Here is a 19,681-nt window from a genome sequence, read left to right on the forward strand (position 1 = left end):
AATTTAAATGGGAATCGCCTCCATTACAATAGGAACGCCTTGCGCCGGCAGAATTTAAGTTACACAGCCCAAAATTTCTAGGTAAGTGCTTTCTGGATCGGGCACTTAGGTAGAAGTTTTAAGGCAGTGTAACTTAAATGGAAAAAAATAAGTTACGCCGGATCTTTGTGGATTTGGCCCCTTGTTTTTTATTGGATATGTTTTATAGCATATATATATATATATATATATATATATATATATATATTTTTTTAAATTGTCAGCCTTTTTTTGTTTATAGAGCAAAAAAAATGCAGTGGTGATAAAATAGACTTCAATGAGGTTTGGTGCTATGTTTGGTAACGTTTCTGTCAGGTTCATCGAATGCCTAGTGAACCAAACTTTGCCCCATTCTATCATCACTACTGCCTATTCTGTTTGTTATAACTATTGTTAAAAAAAAAATGAGGATTTGGCATATTCACTTTTAATCTTCATACATACAGTTGAAAAAATGCAATTACATCATTCATTTAACTTTGTGCTTTGAGTGATAATTTAGCCCATTAGTAATAAATGTAATATGATTTTTTTTCCAAGTTGAAGTTTTGTAAATGGACTTCAAATTAGACAAAGTATTCTTAGAAATGTTCACTTTGTTTAATTAGGAATGTAATGAGCCCATTTGCAAGAACACTACTCCTATAATAAAACTATTAGACCAAATAATAATCGGTTTATACTGCTAGAAATAGTAATGACAATATCTGGTGGAAAAGTTATTTGTATTGCTGCATTAAAGTTTGCAGATGAGTACACTAAATTGATCAAGACTGTTTAATTTACATTGCACAGTGCAGAAATATCTTAGTAAGCTATTTTTGTTAGATCATAGGCACTAGTTCTTATTATGACTGAAGTGGACATGTCATCAATGTATAGCAAAAGATTTGACATATTTCTGAATAGGTTAAGCATAAAAACATGTTCTTTTATGGGGGGGGGGGGGGTAAGTAATGCAGATTTATGAAAGGTATATGTAAAAACAATCATTTTAGATTCGCAGTGGCATAACTAGAACCTTTAGGACCCCCCCGGTGGAAGAAAAAATGAAGGGCCCTTGACCCCAAGCCAGAAACCTTCTCTCCAAGCCCAGTGGTGGAACGCCATGGCCCGGTCACAAGTGTGACCTTTGTTACCCTGATAATTCCTTCATTGGGGTCAGCAGTTTTTAGTTATTTTTGGTATATTTTACCTTTTTTGTTTTACAATAATATTATTTTTTTTATGTTAGGAGCCCTGTTGGGGGACTCTGGTGAAATATCAGGGGTCTAAACAGACCTCTGATGTTCCACCTTTGAGACAGAGAAAGGACATTGAGGACACATCCCTCAATATCCTCTGCAGTATCAGCTGCACATAATGAATGAACGGGAATTGGTTGGTACAAAGCTTCCCATACATTCACAAACTGAAGCATAGTACTAAGTTTACTATTTTTCAATTATGAATGGATAGAGTCAGTGATCGTTACGAATCACTGGCTCTATTCATTCAGACAAGGAAATGACAATCATTTTAGATTGTATGCACTCAGTGGCATAACTAGAACCTTCAGAGCCCTGGTGCAAGTAACCATGAAGGGCCCCCCTGACCCCCAGCCAGACCCTTCCTTTTCAAACCCAGTGGTGGAATGCCAGGGCCCAGTCACAAGTGCGACCTTTGTTACCCTGGTAGTTCCTTCATTGGTGTCTTTTTTTTATATATATATTTTTTAAAATTTTGTACCTTTTTTTTACAATATTATTTATTTTATCTATTTATTATTTAAAAAAAAATGTTAGAAGCCCTGTTCGGGGGCTTTGGTGAAATATCAGACCTCAATCTCCTTTTCTGCAGCCTTAACTGCACAGAATGAATGGACAGGAATAGCTTTGTACAGATCTTCCCATTCATTCACAAACTGAAGCATAGTACTATGTTTACTGTGTTTCAGTTATGAATGCATCATTACAGATCACTGGCTCTATTCATTTAGACAAGAAAGTGGCCAGTAAATTATACATTTACTGGCCTCTTACCCGCTCTCCATCCTGACAGATTCCCCACAGCAGCTGACAGGAAAAGGCAGGGGGAAACCCGACAGAGCTGCAGAAAATGAGGGGGCATCCATGAGAGAGCATAGAAGGGCTAAAGATCACAGGGGGCTGGATAGGAGAACCAGCAGGCGAGATTTTCTTTGATTTACCCCCTGCAGCCAATGAGTTCTTCTACAGCATGTGCAGACGTCCACGGTCCCCCTTTAGCATGGATCATGGTCACAATTGCAACCCCTGGGACTCCTGTAGTCACCCCCTTGTATATATGCTACAGTATTAGTGGTAGAGTTCGGCTTGCTAAGTCCCAATAGGAAGAGTTCCTTTCACATCCCATCTTAAAAACACAACAAGGAGTTAAAGTCAATCTGTCACAAAATAGTGGATTTCCCTCTTAGACAAAAAAAAACACAAAGAAAACTTTTAACTAGAGATACACTTTTAAATGTACAGGTTTCATCTAAAAAGTCACTGGCTTGTAAAATCTGACAAAGAAGTAAAATGTTTCAGTTATAATAGCATGCACTTTAGATCTAAAGTCTAGTGTGTATCTTTACCCCCCCCCCCCAACCTTCTAAAAAACAGAAACAAAAAAAGAATGGTCCTTTGGCATATAGGGGCATATGTACCTTCCTTCAATGCATTATTTGGTTTCTTAAGGTAATATGTAGGCTGCCACTGCTGATGTATATTTTTGAGAATATTAGTTTCCTAATTTTCATGCAAATCAAATAACTTTAATACTTAGTAACTGATCCAAACAGGCCGATCAGAAGGTCTGACTTCTTTCTGACTTTACTTGCTACATGCTTGTTCCGGTTCAGTAACTAAGAACATGTTGAATTCACTAATAATTTCACTCTCACGTATTGTCAGATCCTAGAGTTTTGCATGCTTTCATTCAGAAAAACACAAATCAAATTTGACCTTTTATTGTATTAACATTCGTATCCACAGAGCCTACAGGAGAAAACTAAATATGAAGGGTTATTATTATTAATGACATAACATAAGCTATGACTTGAACTGTTGTTTATCATGTTTATTAAAGCTGATATGACAAACAGTGACAAGTCTGAGTTTTAGATATATATGAGCCATCTGCTGTTGTTGTCTTGCAATTAATGCTCACTGCTTTAATTTCTAATACACTAATGCAAATATGCATAACAACAGGTTATATAAATGAGCATACATGTCAATTACTGTACTTACTTTACCGACATACAGAGAATCTGAGCCTGTATATTCCTCCAGCACAAAGAACTGGTTCCAAACCCAGCTCCGCTTAGTTCTTGATCTCCCAGACTGAATGTAAGGCTTCGAAGTAGACATTGAAAGCTCAGCTTGGCTTATTCCAGAAAGACAAAAGAACAGAGCTATAAGCTGAAGATAGTGGCACATTTCTTGTCTGCCCATCTTCATTTTTCTCTCTTTAGCAACTTGTGAACTGATCAGCTCCCAAAAACTGTCTTAGAAAATCCAGTATTATTCCACACAAGATTTTTGTTGTTGTTGGAGGATTACTCAAAATAAATATCCAGGGACCCAGCCTTTAATACCTAAGAGACAAGAAAGATATACTCGATGATTAGAATTAAACTCTGCAAAGTATTTTTATAAAGGAAAAGACAATATAATATGTATAAAATGTAATATTGTCTATTTTTTCTGTATTTTATAAAGGAAAAGACAATATAATATGTATAAAATGTAATATTGTCTATTTTTTCTGTGTTTGATCCACAGTTAATTGTCATTTAATATATTGCTGTTGCAGAAATGTAGCATGTTTGGTAGGATTCGCAAGTCCTCTGATTAATCAAAGATAGTATTATGAAAAACATCAACAAATAAAATGTATTATCTACATTGTGAAAAAAAATGGTTGTACAATATCCGTTCATGCATTTAATAAAAATCTAGATGTACTTGCATCACATACATGTAAATAATATAATAAAAGGTCATTATCTCACATACTGTTCCACTTTTTTGCTACCTTGAAAAAACTCACACTTTAGGAACACAGTAAAACAATTAGCACCACCTAGCTGTGCAATTATTTGAGACGGGTTAAATTCATCATTCTTGGGTAGAAGGAGACATTTACAGCATTCAATAAACAAAGGGCAAAATAAAGAATATACTAATGATTAAATGTATTGTTTTCCTCTATGCAGTCCATTCTTCCTTAGCTACCAGAAGAGGATGTTTAAATTGTAAGAAATTGTATTTTATATGCAGTAGATGAAAATTTAACTAAAATGTATAAGGAATGGGAATATTTAAAAAAATAATATTTTAATATTACAAATATATTTACTAAATAAAAGTTTATAAGGGACAATGTTCCTTTAAGTGGAGGCTCCATCACATTATAGTATGTTGAAGAAGTTTGGGCTTCAGTGATATCTTTCAGTAGCAAGAACAGTATGAATAATGGTGAGAAGGATAGCCTAGTTATTATTTTCAGACTTTCCAGTAAGTCAGCTTTCATTTTTATGTTTTTAAACTATAAAGGACCTTTGTCTGGAAAAGTTTTGCAGTTGCATTCAGGCATGAAAAACAGAAACTTAAAAAAAAAAAAAAAAAGAGAAAAAGAAACCTTCCATGGAGTGATGATGGAATTCTTGCTCTCCACATATGCATTTAAAGCATAAGTTCACCTTTTGAACATGTTACATGTTATACCTATATTTGACAGCATGTAACATGCATGTAACATGCTTATCAGGCCCTTCTCATCCTTCTTCCACTGTGACAGCATGGGGGGATCCTCTCCCCCCACCCACTGTCATATTTTAAAAACAGCATGGTTTCAATGAATGCAAGTGTGCTCATTTTGATATGGACGTTTCTCCAAAAGTCGAATGTTTAAGGTGTGCAGTGTGGATGAATGTGGCAGCTTTAAGCTGTCAATGGTTGCTAAGGAAGCAGCAGCTGTTGCATTCTTACCAACCACTGACTTCACCTGGTCCATTTACTTACATGGCCAGGAACCCCTGGCTACGTAAGCTAATGGAATGGGGCGGGTTACATTATTGGATAAATATAGTCACTATCCTGAGTGTCAATGGTTATTAAGGAAGTAGCAGCATTTTCTTACATTGCTGTGAAATGGACCTGTATATCAGTGACTAAATATGGCCACATATATGATGCCACCACTATTCCTGCGCCTTTCTTTATATAGCTATCACTTAGATAGTGTTACCATCAGGGATTGGTCATGTGTGGCAAGTCATCAATTTTTTTTTTTTTGCATTTGTTTTTGCATCATCAGGAATTGTGATTAATGCTGAATTTTCAGTGAGGGACTTTTTTGAGGATTTTTTTTTCTAAATAGGTGACATATTTTGGTTTGTGAACGAGTAGGGGTATTTATATTTATTCACATGGGGGCAGTATATGGGGGCTTTCTCATTGTTAAAGGGGGCTCCCCTTAAAGGATAAGTTCACCTTCAGGCACATGTTACATATTCCACCTGTTTTTTAGGGTGGAACATATAACATGTTCCTGCAACCACTCTCTGATCTCCGTACTCCCTTTGACAGCAGGGCGGAGATCTTCTCCTCATACCTGCTGTCACTTTTTGAAAAGAGCACAGCTGTGCAGTGTCTCACCCACACAAATGCATCATTAATTCACAGATCCCTGTGAATCAATGAACTACAAGCACCGAGGCATTTGTGGCTGTCGGTTTGTAGTTCTCAATGAACTACCAAGGTGCTGCTGGGTGCTCAAATAGTTAATTTAATCTTTCTCTCTTTGTGAAACTTGCTGCCCGTATGATGTACGGGAAGACAGTTAACATTGACAGTCTATAGGAGTCGTGCATGTCAGGATATTGCAGGTGTAATGCTTGCCAGGCTCCTACAAAAAAAAAATAATATTAAATGCATATTTTTTACCTGAAAATAATGTACGCTTCAGTTTTTTTTTTTTTAAGTGAACTTATCCTTTAATATCCTTACCAGACTCAGTGGGGTTAATTTATTAAAACCAGAGTCCAAAATCTGTTGCAGCTGTGCATGGTAGCCATAGCCAATCAGCTTCTAACTTCAACTTGTTAAATTAAGTTTTAAAATATTCAGGGCATTGAGTAGTTCAGCAGGCACGAATACTTGATACATAGATTTCTACATAACCTGTTTTAGTCAAAGCATTTTCTGCTGACTAAATTGGCTTCACTTCCATGTATTTATTTCTGGAAAGTCTTATTTAATATCCCTTAAATTCCTGTGACCATATTAATGCACCCAGGATGTCAACAATCATACAAGACCAGGAGAACCCATCCTCAATGCAATGGTTCAGGTTGACACCAATATTAGACATTCTCATAACAGCCAGCAGGTAAAGCAAGAATCATACAATGAGACTGCAGGTCAAAGAAAGCTTAACCTCCCTGGCGGTATGATTATGTCTGGAATTTTGTACCAAAAGCGGTACAATTATTTTGAATGGAAATTTGGCGTTTTATACTGTAGGCCTGCAATTCTTAGGAAAAACTTGCTTAAATCTGTCCAAACAGGAGTCTAGTAGACATCCTGGGTGTGATAAAGTTTTAAAAACAAAATCATAAATTATAATATAATAAATAACTATAAATAATTATAAAAAATAATAATGTAATTATAATAAAATGTATTCAATAATGTAATCAAATCAAAAACACTGAAATTTGCTCAGTTGCAGAATAGTCGCTGTCATTACTTTTATTTTTTTTTATGACGAATTTCCCCACAAATAGCTATAGCTCAATTCTGCAAGTGATTCTAATTTATTATCGCTGTTTTCTAGCTGCTCTAAAACCATTTTTGACATAAAGGGACACTTTTGGTTGCTATGGACAATCTACAGTTTGCAGGGAGAAAGAACAGTTTTTATTTTATAAAAGTACATGTAGGACACTGGGCAGACCACTAGGGACAAGGGGGTGTGTATTGTTTACATACAGTACTGTAATCTATAAGATTACAGTATACTGTATGTAATGTGTTTATTTACTTTTTTGAATTTGGCACCGTTCTCCGCCCCTGTGCGTCGTAACGTCGCAGGAAATGGAGATCAGCGGCACACAGGCACTGTGTGAATCGAGCGAGGACGCCGCTTGCTCACACAGCGGGGATGCATCGCAGGATCCAAGGACAAGGTAAGTAACTTGTGCCTGTGGATGCTGTGAGGCGGCCCCGAGTCTGGCTCGGGGATACCGCTTTTGGTATTAAAAACTTACCCCAAGCCAGACTCGGGAATACCGCCAAGGGGGTTAAAGCCCTTTTTACACTACTGCAACTTCAAAGTCACACGATCTTACCGTGTTTTTGCAGCCACGTACCGAGGCCACGATTTTAGGGAATGCCTGTTTAAGTGGCATCAAAATCGGACCAAAGTAGTGCAGGGACTACTTTGAAGTCGGAACGACTTGAAATCGTACTAATATGAATGGTTGTCATTGGAAATCATGGGAAATGACTTGTCATGCTACTTTGCCATCACAAATCATGGGACAAGTCGTACAAGTGTGAAAGGGGCCTCAGACAAATCATTGATATTGAAAAAAATATGGAAAGTAATTATCAAATTTTCTTGTTTTCAGTCCTCTCATTGAGTCACATTTGGATAAATTAGTAACACAATTGGGCTATTCAGAATGTCAACCACTGACTGACATATCTGTTCTCTTGTGAAGACATCTGGAAAACATGCACTGCTGGACATTTTTTTTATCACTAAGTTTAGATTTCTATCACAGCATCCAACACCACTGTGTAGGCAGTTTAGTAATTTAGCAACTGAAGCATTAGAAAATATTCCAGAGGGAACTTTCACTGCATGAGACAAACAAAGTTTATGATGTAAATACCTGTAATACGCTTTTTCAAAGTGCACTGCTTGCTAGAACTTCTTTGCTTTCAGCATAATCCTTTCCAAATTGAACTTCTCTCAATGTACTTTCAGATAACCAAACCCCAGACAGAATAATGATATTCAATGTTGTATATTAAGCATTTCCTTTAATTTAGTCAATATTAATTAACTTAAAGTGCTACACATATTAACTTTTTGGAGATTCCCTCTCAGTATGTGTTTCTAATTGAGATTAGAACACAGAATATTTTTTTTTTGATTATCCAACAGCTATAAGAATTAGAGAAAAGGTGCTGTGAGAAAATTGTGAGGCTTTTATATAAAATACCTTTTATATATTAGCTACTAATGGTAATTTTGAATCTTTAGGGGTTTATGTTAGCTTTGCACAAGTTTTTTTTTTTTTTTTTTTTTTTACAGATTTGCAAAATGTGTGCACCAGATAATTAAAATTAATATAGAGACCTTTAATTCACAAACAATTATAAGCGACTACTGCCTAGCGATATTATTGAAGTGGGTACCACCTATAGATGAAACCTTTTTCAATATAATATTTCCTAGCCATAGGGCATATTTGATTCAATGTAGGGTCAATGGGGATATATTTTTTGTTATGGGAGACGTGAGGATTTTTGCTTCTAACTTGAAATTGTTGCAACGTTTTGGTATTTTGGAACATTAGGGGTTTTAGCGACCCAGTAAAGAGACAAGCAATGTTTACTACATTGAAACATTTCTCTCTGTCTATTATCTGCCTGCAAGAGACTAATATATATAAATGAAATTATTTAAAGTGTTCACAACATAATAGGCAATACCATTTTACTTGTACCACGTATTCTACACTACAGGTCGCTATATATTCCTATACTGCACAATATACAAAAAATTGTATGTGTTAGCTAATGTATATATACCACCCCCATATTCACCAGAGGTACTTAAATAATTGTTTTAACTTTAACTTCTAAAGCTTATGTTCCCTGGTTAATAGTAGGGGACTTAAATAATTATTTTGACCCCTATTTAGACAAATATTGCACGACTATAGGTCAAGTAACCACTACAAGTACCTCTTTTGATGGTTATATTTGGGATATTGGCATAATGGATGTATGGAAAATATTACATCCTTATGCCAGAGAGTTTTCTTGCTTCTCTAGCACCTATATATATATATGACCTTTTATAGAATAGACTTGGCATTAGTTACTTCTACAATGTTACCTTTGATATCTGAAGTTACTTACGCAGCTAAGGGGTTGTCCAATCATTCCCCATTGGTTTTTAAGTTGACCGGTATACTGCTCAGACTTTCACCTTGTGGAAAGTTAATCTTATTGGTTTGATCTCTTTCCTTCAAAGGAGAATATTCCGCTTGACATTTTATCCTACAGTACTGTTAACAAGCCCTCTGTATCTTTGCAGATCTATTGAGATTCCTTAAAAGCCTATATAAGAGGTGTGTTTATCTCTCAAATTTAAAAAATAAATAAATAAGATCTATGGCTTAGGAAGGTTCTGCTGCTGATGCTGTTTTACAGGCCAAACTCCAATACATAGCGAAAAATAATATAGAATCTCAACAGAAGTGGATACAAAAACAACAGGCATATTCTGAAATCTCATGTAAAATAGCAGAGCAGAAACTTTTTTTTCTTCAGCAATCTTATTTTGAGGATGGGATAATACAGGCCATCTTTTAGCAGTAATTGCAAAAGCTCAAAAACCAATGACACAAGTGGTAAAATTGCAAGTATCTTCAACTAAAATTGCATGTACTACCATAGAGATTTCATCAGTGTTTTTTTTTTTTTTTTTAAATCTGCATAGTAGTAAAGTATCTTATAAAGAGGCCGAACTGCAATATTTTCTTAACCCTATAACATTAAGAGAACTGTAAAGCTGATAGAGAGATGCTGGATAAACCTCTGACTTTAGAGGAACTTCAGACTGTGTTTGCTAGTATGCCTAGCAATAAAACCCCATGTGCATATGGGTTACCATGGGAGGTCTACAAAGTCTATGGAGTTAATTTGTTGCCTGAATTTTTGGAGGTGTTTAATGCAGCATTGGAGTTTGGTCATCTTCCTCCCTCCATGAATAAGGCGATTATTATAGTCCTATTAAAACCTGAGAAGAATACTAATAATCCAGAATCATACTGTCCAATATCATTACTTACATCAGACATGAAGCTACTGGCAAAAGTGCTAGCCACTAGATTGGCGAAGGTAATATATAAGATAGTGCACTCATCTGATACAATCTGGTCGTATCCTAAATAGATATATTGCAGTGAATATAAGACATTTATTCCTTAATCTGCAGGTTCAATATGAAAATTTAGGCAATAGAGCTATATTGTTGCTTCATGCAGCAAAAGCTTTTGATAATATAGAATGGGATTTTCTTTGGCATTATTTAGAGAAGTTTGAATTCGGACCTCAGTTTATAAGTTGGATGAAACTCCTCTACGCTGCTCTGGTTGGAGGGGTTTATTGAGGAACAAAACTCTTTGCCTTGGCTCTTGAACATTTGGCTGCTGCTATCCACCAATCACTGAATATTATTAGGTTTTGTAGACCTTTAGTCAAGACAAGATTGCTCTATATGCTGATGGCATACTTCTATTTTTGGGAGATACTTCATCCTCCTTAGTAGCAGTGATGTTCTTAACCACTTAACCCCCAGACCATATTGCTGGTCAAAGACCAGAGCACTTTTTGCGATTTGGCACTGCGTCGATTTAACTGACAATTGCGCGGTCGTGCGACGTGGCTTCCAAACAAAATTGGTGTCCTTTTTTCCCCACAAATAGAGCTTTCTTTTGGGGGTATTTGATCACCTCTGCGTTTTTTCGTTTTTGCGCTATAAACAAAAATAGAGCAACAATTTTAAAAATAATTAATATTTTTTACTTTTTGCTTTAACCTCCCTGGCGGTATGATTATTTCAGAAAAAAAGGTGCTGAAAGCGGTACCATTATTTGCAAGGAAATTTGGCGTTTTATACTGTATGTCTGTAATTTTTAGGAATAACTCACTTAAATCTGACCAAACAAGTGACTAGTAGGCATCCCGGGTATGACATTTTTTTAAAAACAAAATTATAAATTATAATATAATAAATAATTATAAATAATTATAACAAGTAATAATATAATTATAATAAAACTTATTCAATAATGTAATCAACTCAAAATCACTGAAATTTGCTCAGTTGCAGAATTGTTGCTGTCATTACTTTTATTTTTTTATGACGAATTTCCCCACAAATCACTATCGCACAATTCTGCAAGTGATTATAATTTATTATCGCTGTTTTCTAGCTGCTCTAAAATAATTTTTGACATAAAGGGACACTTTTGGTTGCTATGGACAATCTACAGTTTGCAGGCAGAAAGAACCGTTTTTATTATATAAAAGTACATGTAGGACACTGGGCAGACCACTAGGGACAAAGGGGGTGTGTATTGTTTACAAACAGTACTGTAATCTGTAAGATTACAGTATACTGTATGTAATGTGTTTGTTTACGTTTTTGAATATGGCGCCGTTCTCCGCTCCCGTGCGTCGTAACGTCGCAGGGAACGGAGATCGGCGGCACAGGAGGACACTGTGTGAATCGAGCAAGGTCCCGCTCGCTCACACAGCGCGGTGGCATCGATGGATCCAGGGACAAGGTAAGTAACTTTGTCTGCTGCTGCAGCGAGGCAAGCCTGAGTCTGACTCGGGGTTACCGCTTTTGGTATAAAAATCTTACCCCGAGTCAGACTCAGGAATACCGCTAGGAGGGTTAATAAATATCCCCCAAAAATATATATTTAAAAAAAAATTTCCTCAGTTTAGGCCGATACGTATTTTTCTACATATTTTTCGTAAAAAAAAATCACAATAAGTGTTTATTGATTGGTTTGCGCGAAAGTTATAGCGTTTACAAAATAGGGGGTATTTTTATGGCATTTTTATTAATATTTTTTTTTACTAGTAATGGCGGCAATCAGCGATTTTTTTCGGTACTGCGACATTATGGCGGACACTTCGGACACTTTTGACAACATTTTGGGACCATTGGCATTTTTATAGCAATCAGTGCTGTAAAAATGCATTGGATTACTATACAAATGCCACTGGCAGTGAAGGGGTTAACACTAGAGGGCGGGGAAGGGGTTAATTATGTTCCCTGGGTGTGTTCTAACCGTAGGGGGGGTGGACTGACATGGGGAAATTACTTATCTTCTGTTCATACATTGTATGAACAGAAGATCAGCATTTCTCTCCCTGACAGGACTGGGAGCTGTGTGTTTACACACGCAGCTCCCGGTCCTCGCTCTGTAACGAGCGATCGCGTGTGCCCGGCGGCGATCATGCCCGCCAGGCAAGCGCACGGGAGTCAGGGGCGAGCGGGGGCGCGCGCGCCTCCTGCGGCGCTCGCGCGCCCCTAGTGGCCTGCGTGAGAGCCGACGTATAGCTACAGGCTCTCGCACAGGGGAGCCGACCTGCCGCCGTATAACTGCGGCGGCTGGTCGGCAAGCAGTTAATTAACACATATGGCTTTTTCTCAGGATTTATAATAAATTGGGATAAGTCAGTCATTTTACCTGTAGACCCCCTTGTTGACTAATTTGCCAACATCTGCATTCCAAATAGCTGTAGCATCTAGATTTAAATATTACACATCACAAGTGAATGCAAATGTAGAGAGGAATTTAGCTCCACTACTTAAGTGCTTTAAACAAGTGGGGAAAATTTGGAGTAAGTTACCTTTAACAGTAGTTGGCAGAGCCAATATGATAAAGATGGTTTGAATGCCACAACTAATATATTTTTACATAATTGCCCTGTATGGTTGCCTCTGAGATTTAAACATCCCTGGATTAGATTGGGAACTTTGAAGTTGCCTAATGCCGCGTACACACGGTCGTTTTATGTGATGAAAAAAAATGACGTTTTTAAAAACGTCACTTTAATTGAGTGGGGGAAAACGTCGTTTTATGTCTTCTAAAAAACGACCAAAAAAAATTGAAGCATGCTTCAATTTTATGTGTCGTTTTTCAAAACGTCAACTTTTACTTCACAGAAATTGACCGTGTGTAGCAAAAACATAGTTTAAAACGACATTTTTTCATCCGCACATGCCCAGAAGCTACTTATGAAGCGAGCTTCAATGGAAAAACGTGGTGGAACGTAACCTCGCTTTGCTAGAACATTGTGAGAAAAACGATGGTGTGTAGGCAACTTCGTCTTTGAAAATTGAAGTTTCAAAAACGTTGTTTTTTACTTCACAGAAAATGTCGTTTTTTTTCATCACATAAAGTGATGGTGTGTATGCGGCATTAGAATGAAGGAGGTTCAGCTGTTCCCAATGCCAGATTGCATTATCTGGCATTACAACTTCAGTAACTACATGGTTGGAATGTTACAGCTTGTGAGGACCCCGTACAGCAAATTAAACTTTCCCAATTTCCGGTGGATCCACCAGTTCACCTTGTTTTCCCACATTTCATTTAATACATAACATTTTGACTACTGTCCAACAGGATACTTTTTATGAGGGAAATACCCAATATATGCGCATATGGATAAACTAGGTAGCAAAATGTGAACATTTTGAATTATGGAAAAAGGCTGGTATTGTGTTACTTCATCAACTTTTTGATATCCGATGAAGCAGACTTTCATCAGTCTTGCCTACACACCATCAGTTAAAAATCCGATCGTGTCCAACGCGGTGACGTAAAACACAACGACGTGCATAGAAACATTAAGTTCAATGCTTCTGAGCATGCATTGACTTGATTCTGAGCATGCGTGGATTTTTGACCGATGGATTTCCCCACAGACGATTGTTTTTTTTCTATACGTTTTTTAACCATCAGAAAATGTTAAAAAAGGTTCTATTTTTTTTCAGGAAGACATTCTCCTGGTTGAAATGCATGTGATGTGGTTAAGACCCATGTATATAACCCATAAACTTATATTACAAAAATGGATATCAAATTCTCCGCCAACATTAACCCCCTTGATGGTAAACCCGAGCGTGACTCGGGTTGGTTTTTTATGGTACGATCGGTATCCCCGAGTCACGCTCGGGGTGGATGTGCAGAGAGCGCAGCGGGGTTCCTTACCTTCTCCAGGCGATCCAGCGATGATCTATGGTGCATGGGAACGGAACTGGGAGGGAAATTCAAAAGTTGCACCAACACAAACACATAAAAAGGTGGTGATACAATGTAATCTGAGAGGATTACACTGTATTACTTTGAAAACTGACACAGTGCCCTTTCATTGCCCCTTGCCATTGTCATTTCTGACATATAAAACCATATAAAACCCTATAAAAATGGCATCAAAAAAGCGCTGTCCTCCAAATGCGCTTTTGGATCAGCTGAACGACAGCGATGGCGGCAGCGACACGGAGTTGATCGCAGATCAGAGCGACAGTGAATCGTGGGGAGATTTGTCATCTGGATCTGACACTGACACTGATCCAGAAAGTGACGCCGCCGATGATCCCGCACCTGACCTGAGTGATGTGCGCACTTGGTGCCCTATAGACAGCGATGCGGACCAGACAGCGCCCCCGAGGTTCCGATTTACTGGATCTCCTGGGATGAAGGTAGATGTGGAGGCCAACAACCCTCTGGCGTACCTGAAACTCTTTCTATCTGAGGAGGTAATTTTAAAAATTGTGACGGAGACCAATCGCTACCACGATCAGCAATCTGCTATGCTGCGTGGCAGATTTTCCAGATCCAGAAAATGGGAACCGGTCACTGAGGAGGACATCTGGAATTTTCTGGGACTCATCATCCTTCAGGGGGTGGTGGGCAAACCGCTCCAGAAATGGTACTGGACCACCAATAAGATGCTGGCCACTCCATTTTTTGGCACTGTGATGTCCGAGTATCGTTTTTCACTAATTATGAAAAACGTACACTTCGCCAACAACGAAGAATTTGACGAGGCCACGCATCCTGCGCCAAAGCTAAAAAAAATCTGGGAGGTGTGCCAGATTATTGTCGCCAACTTTCAGCGGACCTATGTGCCAGAAAGGGATGTCAGTGTGGACGAAAGTCTGATGGCCTACAAGGGACGCCTGAGTTGGATCCAATTTATTGCGTCCAAAAGAGCGCGCTTTGGCATCAAATTTTATATGCTCTGTGAATCATCCACCGGGTATATATGGAATGTGGTCATTTACACCGGGAAAGGTACAAAGTTTAATCCGAGGTACAACCACTATGGGATGGCCACATCGTCTGTCCTTTCACTGCTGGACCCATTACTGAACCAGGGATACTGCGTGACAACGGACAATTTTTATACGTCGCCGGAACTTTATGAGGTTTTGCTCCTCAATAAAACGGATGGGTATGGTACCGTTAGGCCAAACCGGCATGACATGCCATCTACGTTTGGCAAGAAGAAATTAAAAAAAGGAGAGATGGTTGCCTTTCAAAAGGGTAAAATGATGGCAATGCGCTGGCGAGACAAAAAGGACGTGTGTCTCATGAGCACCGTGCACAGCACCTCCACTACCATGGTCCGCACAAAATACGGAAAAGATGTGCTGAAACCACAAGTCGTGATCGACTTAAATTACACAATGGGAGGTGTCGACCGAGCCGATCAGGCAATGACATTTTACCCGGCGATGCGAAAACAACAAAAGAAATACTACAAAAAGATTTTCAGGCATCTCCTTGAACAATGTCTTTGGAACGCCTATATCCTTTATAAAGCAAACACGAACATACCTCTTGTTCATTCTGACTTTATATGGATCAATCACCCGACGCCATCAGTATCTGCTAACAGACCCGGACGACGCTCTGTTGACGTTGGGAATCCAGAACGCCTGACAGCTCGTCATTTTGTAGAATTTGTACCGCCAACCGCACGAAAGTTAGCGCCTACCAGGATGTGCGTCGTTTGCTGCTCCAAGAGGGATGAAAATGGGAAAAAAGTCCGAAAAGAATCAAGGTACTATTGCCCAGATTGCAATGTCGGACTTTGCTTCAAACTTTTTCACACTATGGATGTGTATTGAATTTCTTTCTTTGACTAATTTCTTTATTTTTCATTGCTTTATTGAATAAAATGTATATTATTGATTAATTATAATTCATGTGTTTGTGTTTCAAATTGATCACATCTGGAATGTCTACTAGAGTCTTGTTTTGGTCAGGTTTATGTAAGTAATTACTAAGAATTGCAGGCCTATAATACATATCACCAAATTTCCATGAAAAAAATTGTACCGCTTTTGGTATGTAATTCCAGACAGAATCATACCGCCAGGGAGGTTAAACAAAATCTAAAATGAGAGGAATTGACATATAAACACAGGAGAAGCCCTAACATTTAAAAAAAAAATGGTCTTGGTGGTTAGTCTCCAACTTACTGTATTTGTTTAATGGGGATAACTGGATAAGTATATATTTGTCGATAAGGGGTAGTAATTAAATTTAATACAATGGTTAGTTTTTATGGTTGTTGGCTTCATGTAGAGAGAATGTAATTATTAAATCTGTTGTGATATAGGGTTTTAAGCAATAATCAAAGTATAATCTGGAAGGTGCAAACCTGTAGCTGTTTCCCATTTATTTTGTGGTTGTTGTTTTTTGTGGAGTTTGAGTTTTGTTGTAAAATGGAAAATTAAATGACAATTACTTGATTCAAAAAAAATAAAATGTTACTAAACCCACAACAGTAAAATCTTTCTGTATATGCAGTAAAGTATGCTTGTTATACTCACTGTGAAACCTAAGAGGTTAATCCTCCACATTATGTAAAAAATCAGTTTGAACTTGTATGCACAGATCCCCTTTTCTTCAACCGACTCCAAAACAAGTCCAGATAAGACAGAGTTAGTGGAGTCAGGCTGCTCATGCTCAGTTTGGTGTGTATTGCTAGAGATTTTTTATTTTCTTTGGGAGAGTGCATGTGATCAGCACAGGGCCATTGATTTAATCTAGGTTAGTGTTTGTGTCAGTGTTTGAGTTAGGGCCATTGTCAATGTGTCAGTGTTAGCATTAGGGCCAGTGTAAGTATTAATGTCAGGCCTCATACACACGACCAAGGAACTCATCGTAAATGAAACATCGTTTTCCTCGACAAGTTCCTTGTCAGGCTTGTGGAGAAACTTGACAAGCTTTCTTTGTGTACACACAGTCAAGACCAAATCTCCTCTTTCTTAAACGCAGTGACGTACAACGCATACAACGACAGGGGAAGTTCGATTCCACTGGCACAACCCTTGGGGCTGCTTTTGCTAATCTCATGTTACTGCGTGTTAAGTAAAAGTTTGGTAAGAGACAATTTGCACTTTTCAGACTGTTACAGCGTGACAAATGTGCTATCTCCATTACAATCTGAGAATCTGAGCATGCGCGGGTTTCTTAGCATACACACAAACGTGTTTCTCGTCGAAAACCAGCCCAACGAGGAACACAAGGAGGAAATTGAGACTCCCGTTGAGGAAAAAGAGAACTTGTTCTCTTTTTTTTTCGTCGAGTTCCTCGACAGTTTCCTCGATGAAAAACATACACACGACCGTTTCCCTCGGCAAAAAAGCTCTGCCACCAAGTTTCTTGATGGATTCTGTCGGGGAAAACAGTCGTGTGTACGAGGCCTCAGTGTTGTTCAGCTAGGATAAAATAGCAATGTGTGACCTTATGTTTATAGGCTCTACAATAGAAAAAAATAAACAAATACAAGTAACGTGGTGTCGTCGTGAATGTCACAATGGTGGGTTATGGTAAAGGTAAGAAATATGCAGCAAAAAAGTAATTAAAAAATATATAGGGACATTTACCTTTGATATAATAATAACAAAAGGAGATATCCATTATTATTTATCACCAAGGAAAGGCTTGAATTATCCTAAACAAAACAAGGTATGATTCACATGGATAAAGTAGTTGCAAAGGTATGTACAGTGTTACTAACTAAAGTGGCAAAGTTTCAGAATTGGGTCCAGGTGTTAAGGTTTATTATACCTGTAATGTTTAAGAAGTTAAAGAAAATTATCCTCTGGTTAAAAAAAAAGGTTTATTTTCAAGCATGTATTCTTAACTCAACTTTTATTTAAGTGGATTATTTAAAGAAAAATCATGGAAAATATTACACCTACATTTTAAATTTCTTGACCTGTGATAATCTCCAGAAACTCATATATTTATCCATAAATATTATTAACACACATCTAATATAAACCTTATAAGGAACATTAGAACTAGAAGATATCTGAGCTTTCATTGCATATCAATGTATATGAGCCGATTGTGTAGTACATGAGAATGGATCTGGACTGACAGAGGCAACGGGTGTATTTAGAAGTGGAACCCTAATGACTCTGTGTGGATGAATTTTAAATTCCTGTATCCAACAAGGCCATTAAAATATACTATAAAAAAAGTTCAGAAGCCCACTGTGATATGAATTTACATTTTACAAAATTAAATTATTCTGGACCAATTTTTTAGCATTGTATCCAGATTTCACAGTATTTGGTTTTAAATGCCTGACCCAAGAACATTGTTATTTCCTGTAAAGGATTGCCAAAAGGGAAGTGTGTTAAGGACATTGGCAAGATTAGCACTGTGTTTTATTACATTCTATTTGATTTTACTATCACATATTATTAGATTTTTTATTATACCAATAAAATATGCCAGTGCAAAGAATTGCAAATATTATAATCTACTATAATATAAAAAAAGTAAACAAACTGCATAATGAAAGTTACAGTAATGAGGACAGCATCTAAAAAAATGACACTTTTTCTATTTTATTACAGGTGCATTGCATTATGCTGATTCTCTTAATTAGATACCATTAGCTATTCTTCCTGCTTTTTACATTTTCTCTAGTGTGCAGGGTTTTTTTTTTTTTTGCATTTTCAATTTCTTAGCAGATATCAGTCTATGTTGCCAGATTTGACTTTCAGATAGATTTTCCACTGGCTATTTTTCTTAAAATAATTAGCTTTTTTTTCTGTATTTGTGTCTCTTGTTATTATTTGACAGCCCTTTTCCTAAAAGGATTGCCATGCACCAAACTGCAATATTGTTCTTAATGACATTTTTAAAGCGAAAAGGTATATGATTCTTCCAGAAATGAAGGATTTTTATTGAAAGTTTATTCTTTATGGGCAGACAGTTTAAATACATATAAATACACACATGAAATACATATAAGGAAGCTAGTTTATCTGTCAAAAGATTTATATTCCTGCCCATTGCTTCTTGAGATTTACACAGCCACATTAGGCCTCGTACACACGACATTGTTTTGCTCGTCGAGTTCCTTGTGAAGCCGTCGAGAAACTCAGCGAGCCAAATTTCTCTATTCCCGTCAAGGAAATAGAGAACTTGCTCTCTTTTTGGCTCGTCGAGTTTCTCGACAGTTTCCTCAACGAAAATGTATACAAGACCGGTTTCCTCGGCAAAAAAATATCTCCCAGCAAGTTTCTTGCTGGTTTTTGCCGAGAAACTTAGTCGTGTGTATGAGGCCTTACACAGCACAGCCAGGTAAATGATAGCACTTACAGCTGAAGCCTCGTACACACGACCGAGGAACTCGACGGGCGAAACACATAGTTTTCCTCGTTGAGTTCCTTGTTAGGCTATATAGGAACTCGACAAGGCAAGTTTCTCCATCCCTGTCGAGGAAATAGAGAACTTGCTCTCTTTTTGGCTCGTCGAGTTTCTCGACAGTTT

General features: G+C 37.5%; 1 protein-coding gene across 1 annotated transcript in view; it reads right to left on the bottom strand.

Annotated features, from left to right (window-relative positions):
- Positions 1-19,681, bottom strand: part of CDH7 (cadherin 7) — a 280,342-nt gene that overhangs the window by 220,838 nt on the left and 39,823 nt on the right. The window contains exon 2 of the mRNA XM_040353910.1: positions 3,291-3,637. Within this exon, the coding sequence (XP_040209844.1) occupies positions 3,291-3,500 (210 nt within the window). The 5' untranslated portion in view covers positions 3,501-3,637. The remainder of the gene's footprint in view (positions 1-3,290; positions 3,638-19,681) is intronic.

This window comes from Rana temporaria, chromosome 5 (genome assembly GCF_905171775.1).
Source record: "Rana temporaria chromosome 5, aRanTem1.1, whole genome shotgun sequence".
NCBI lineage: Eukaryota > Metazoa > Chordata > Amphibia > Anura > Ranidae > Rana > Rana temporaria.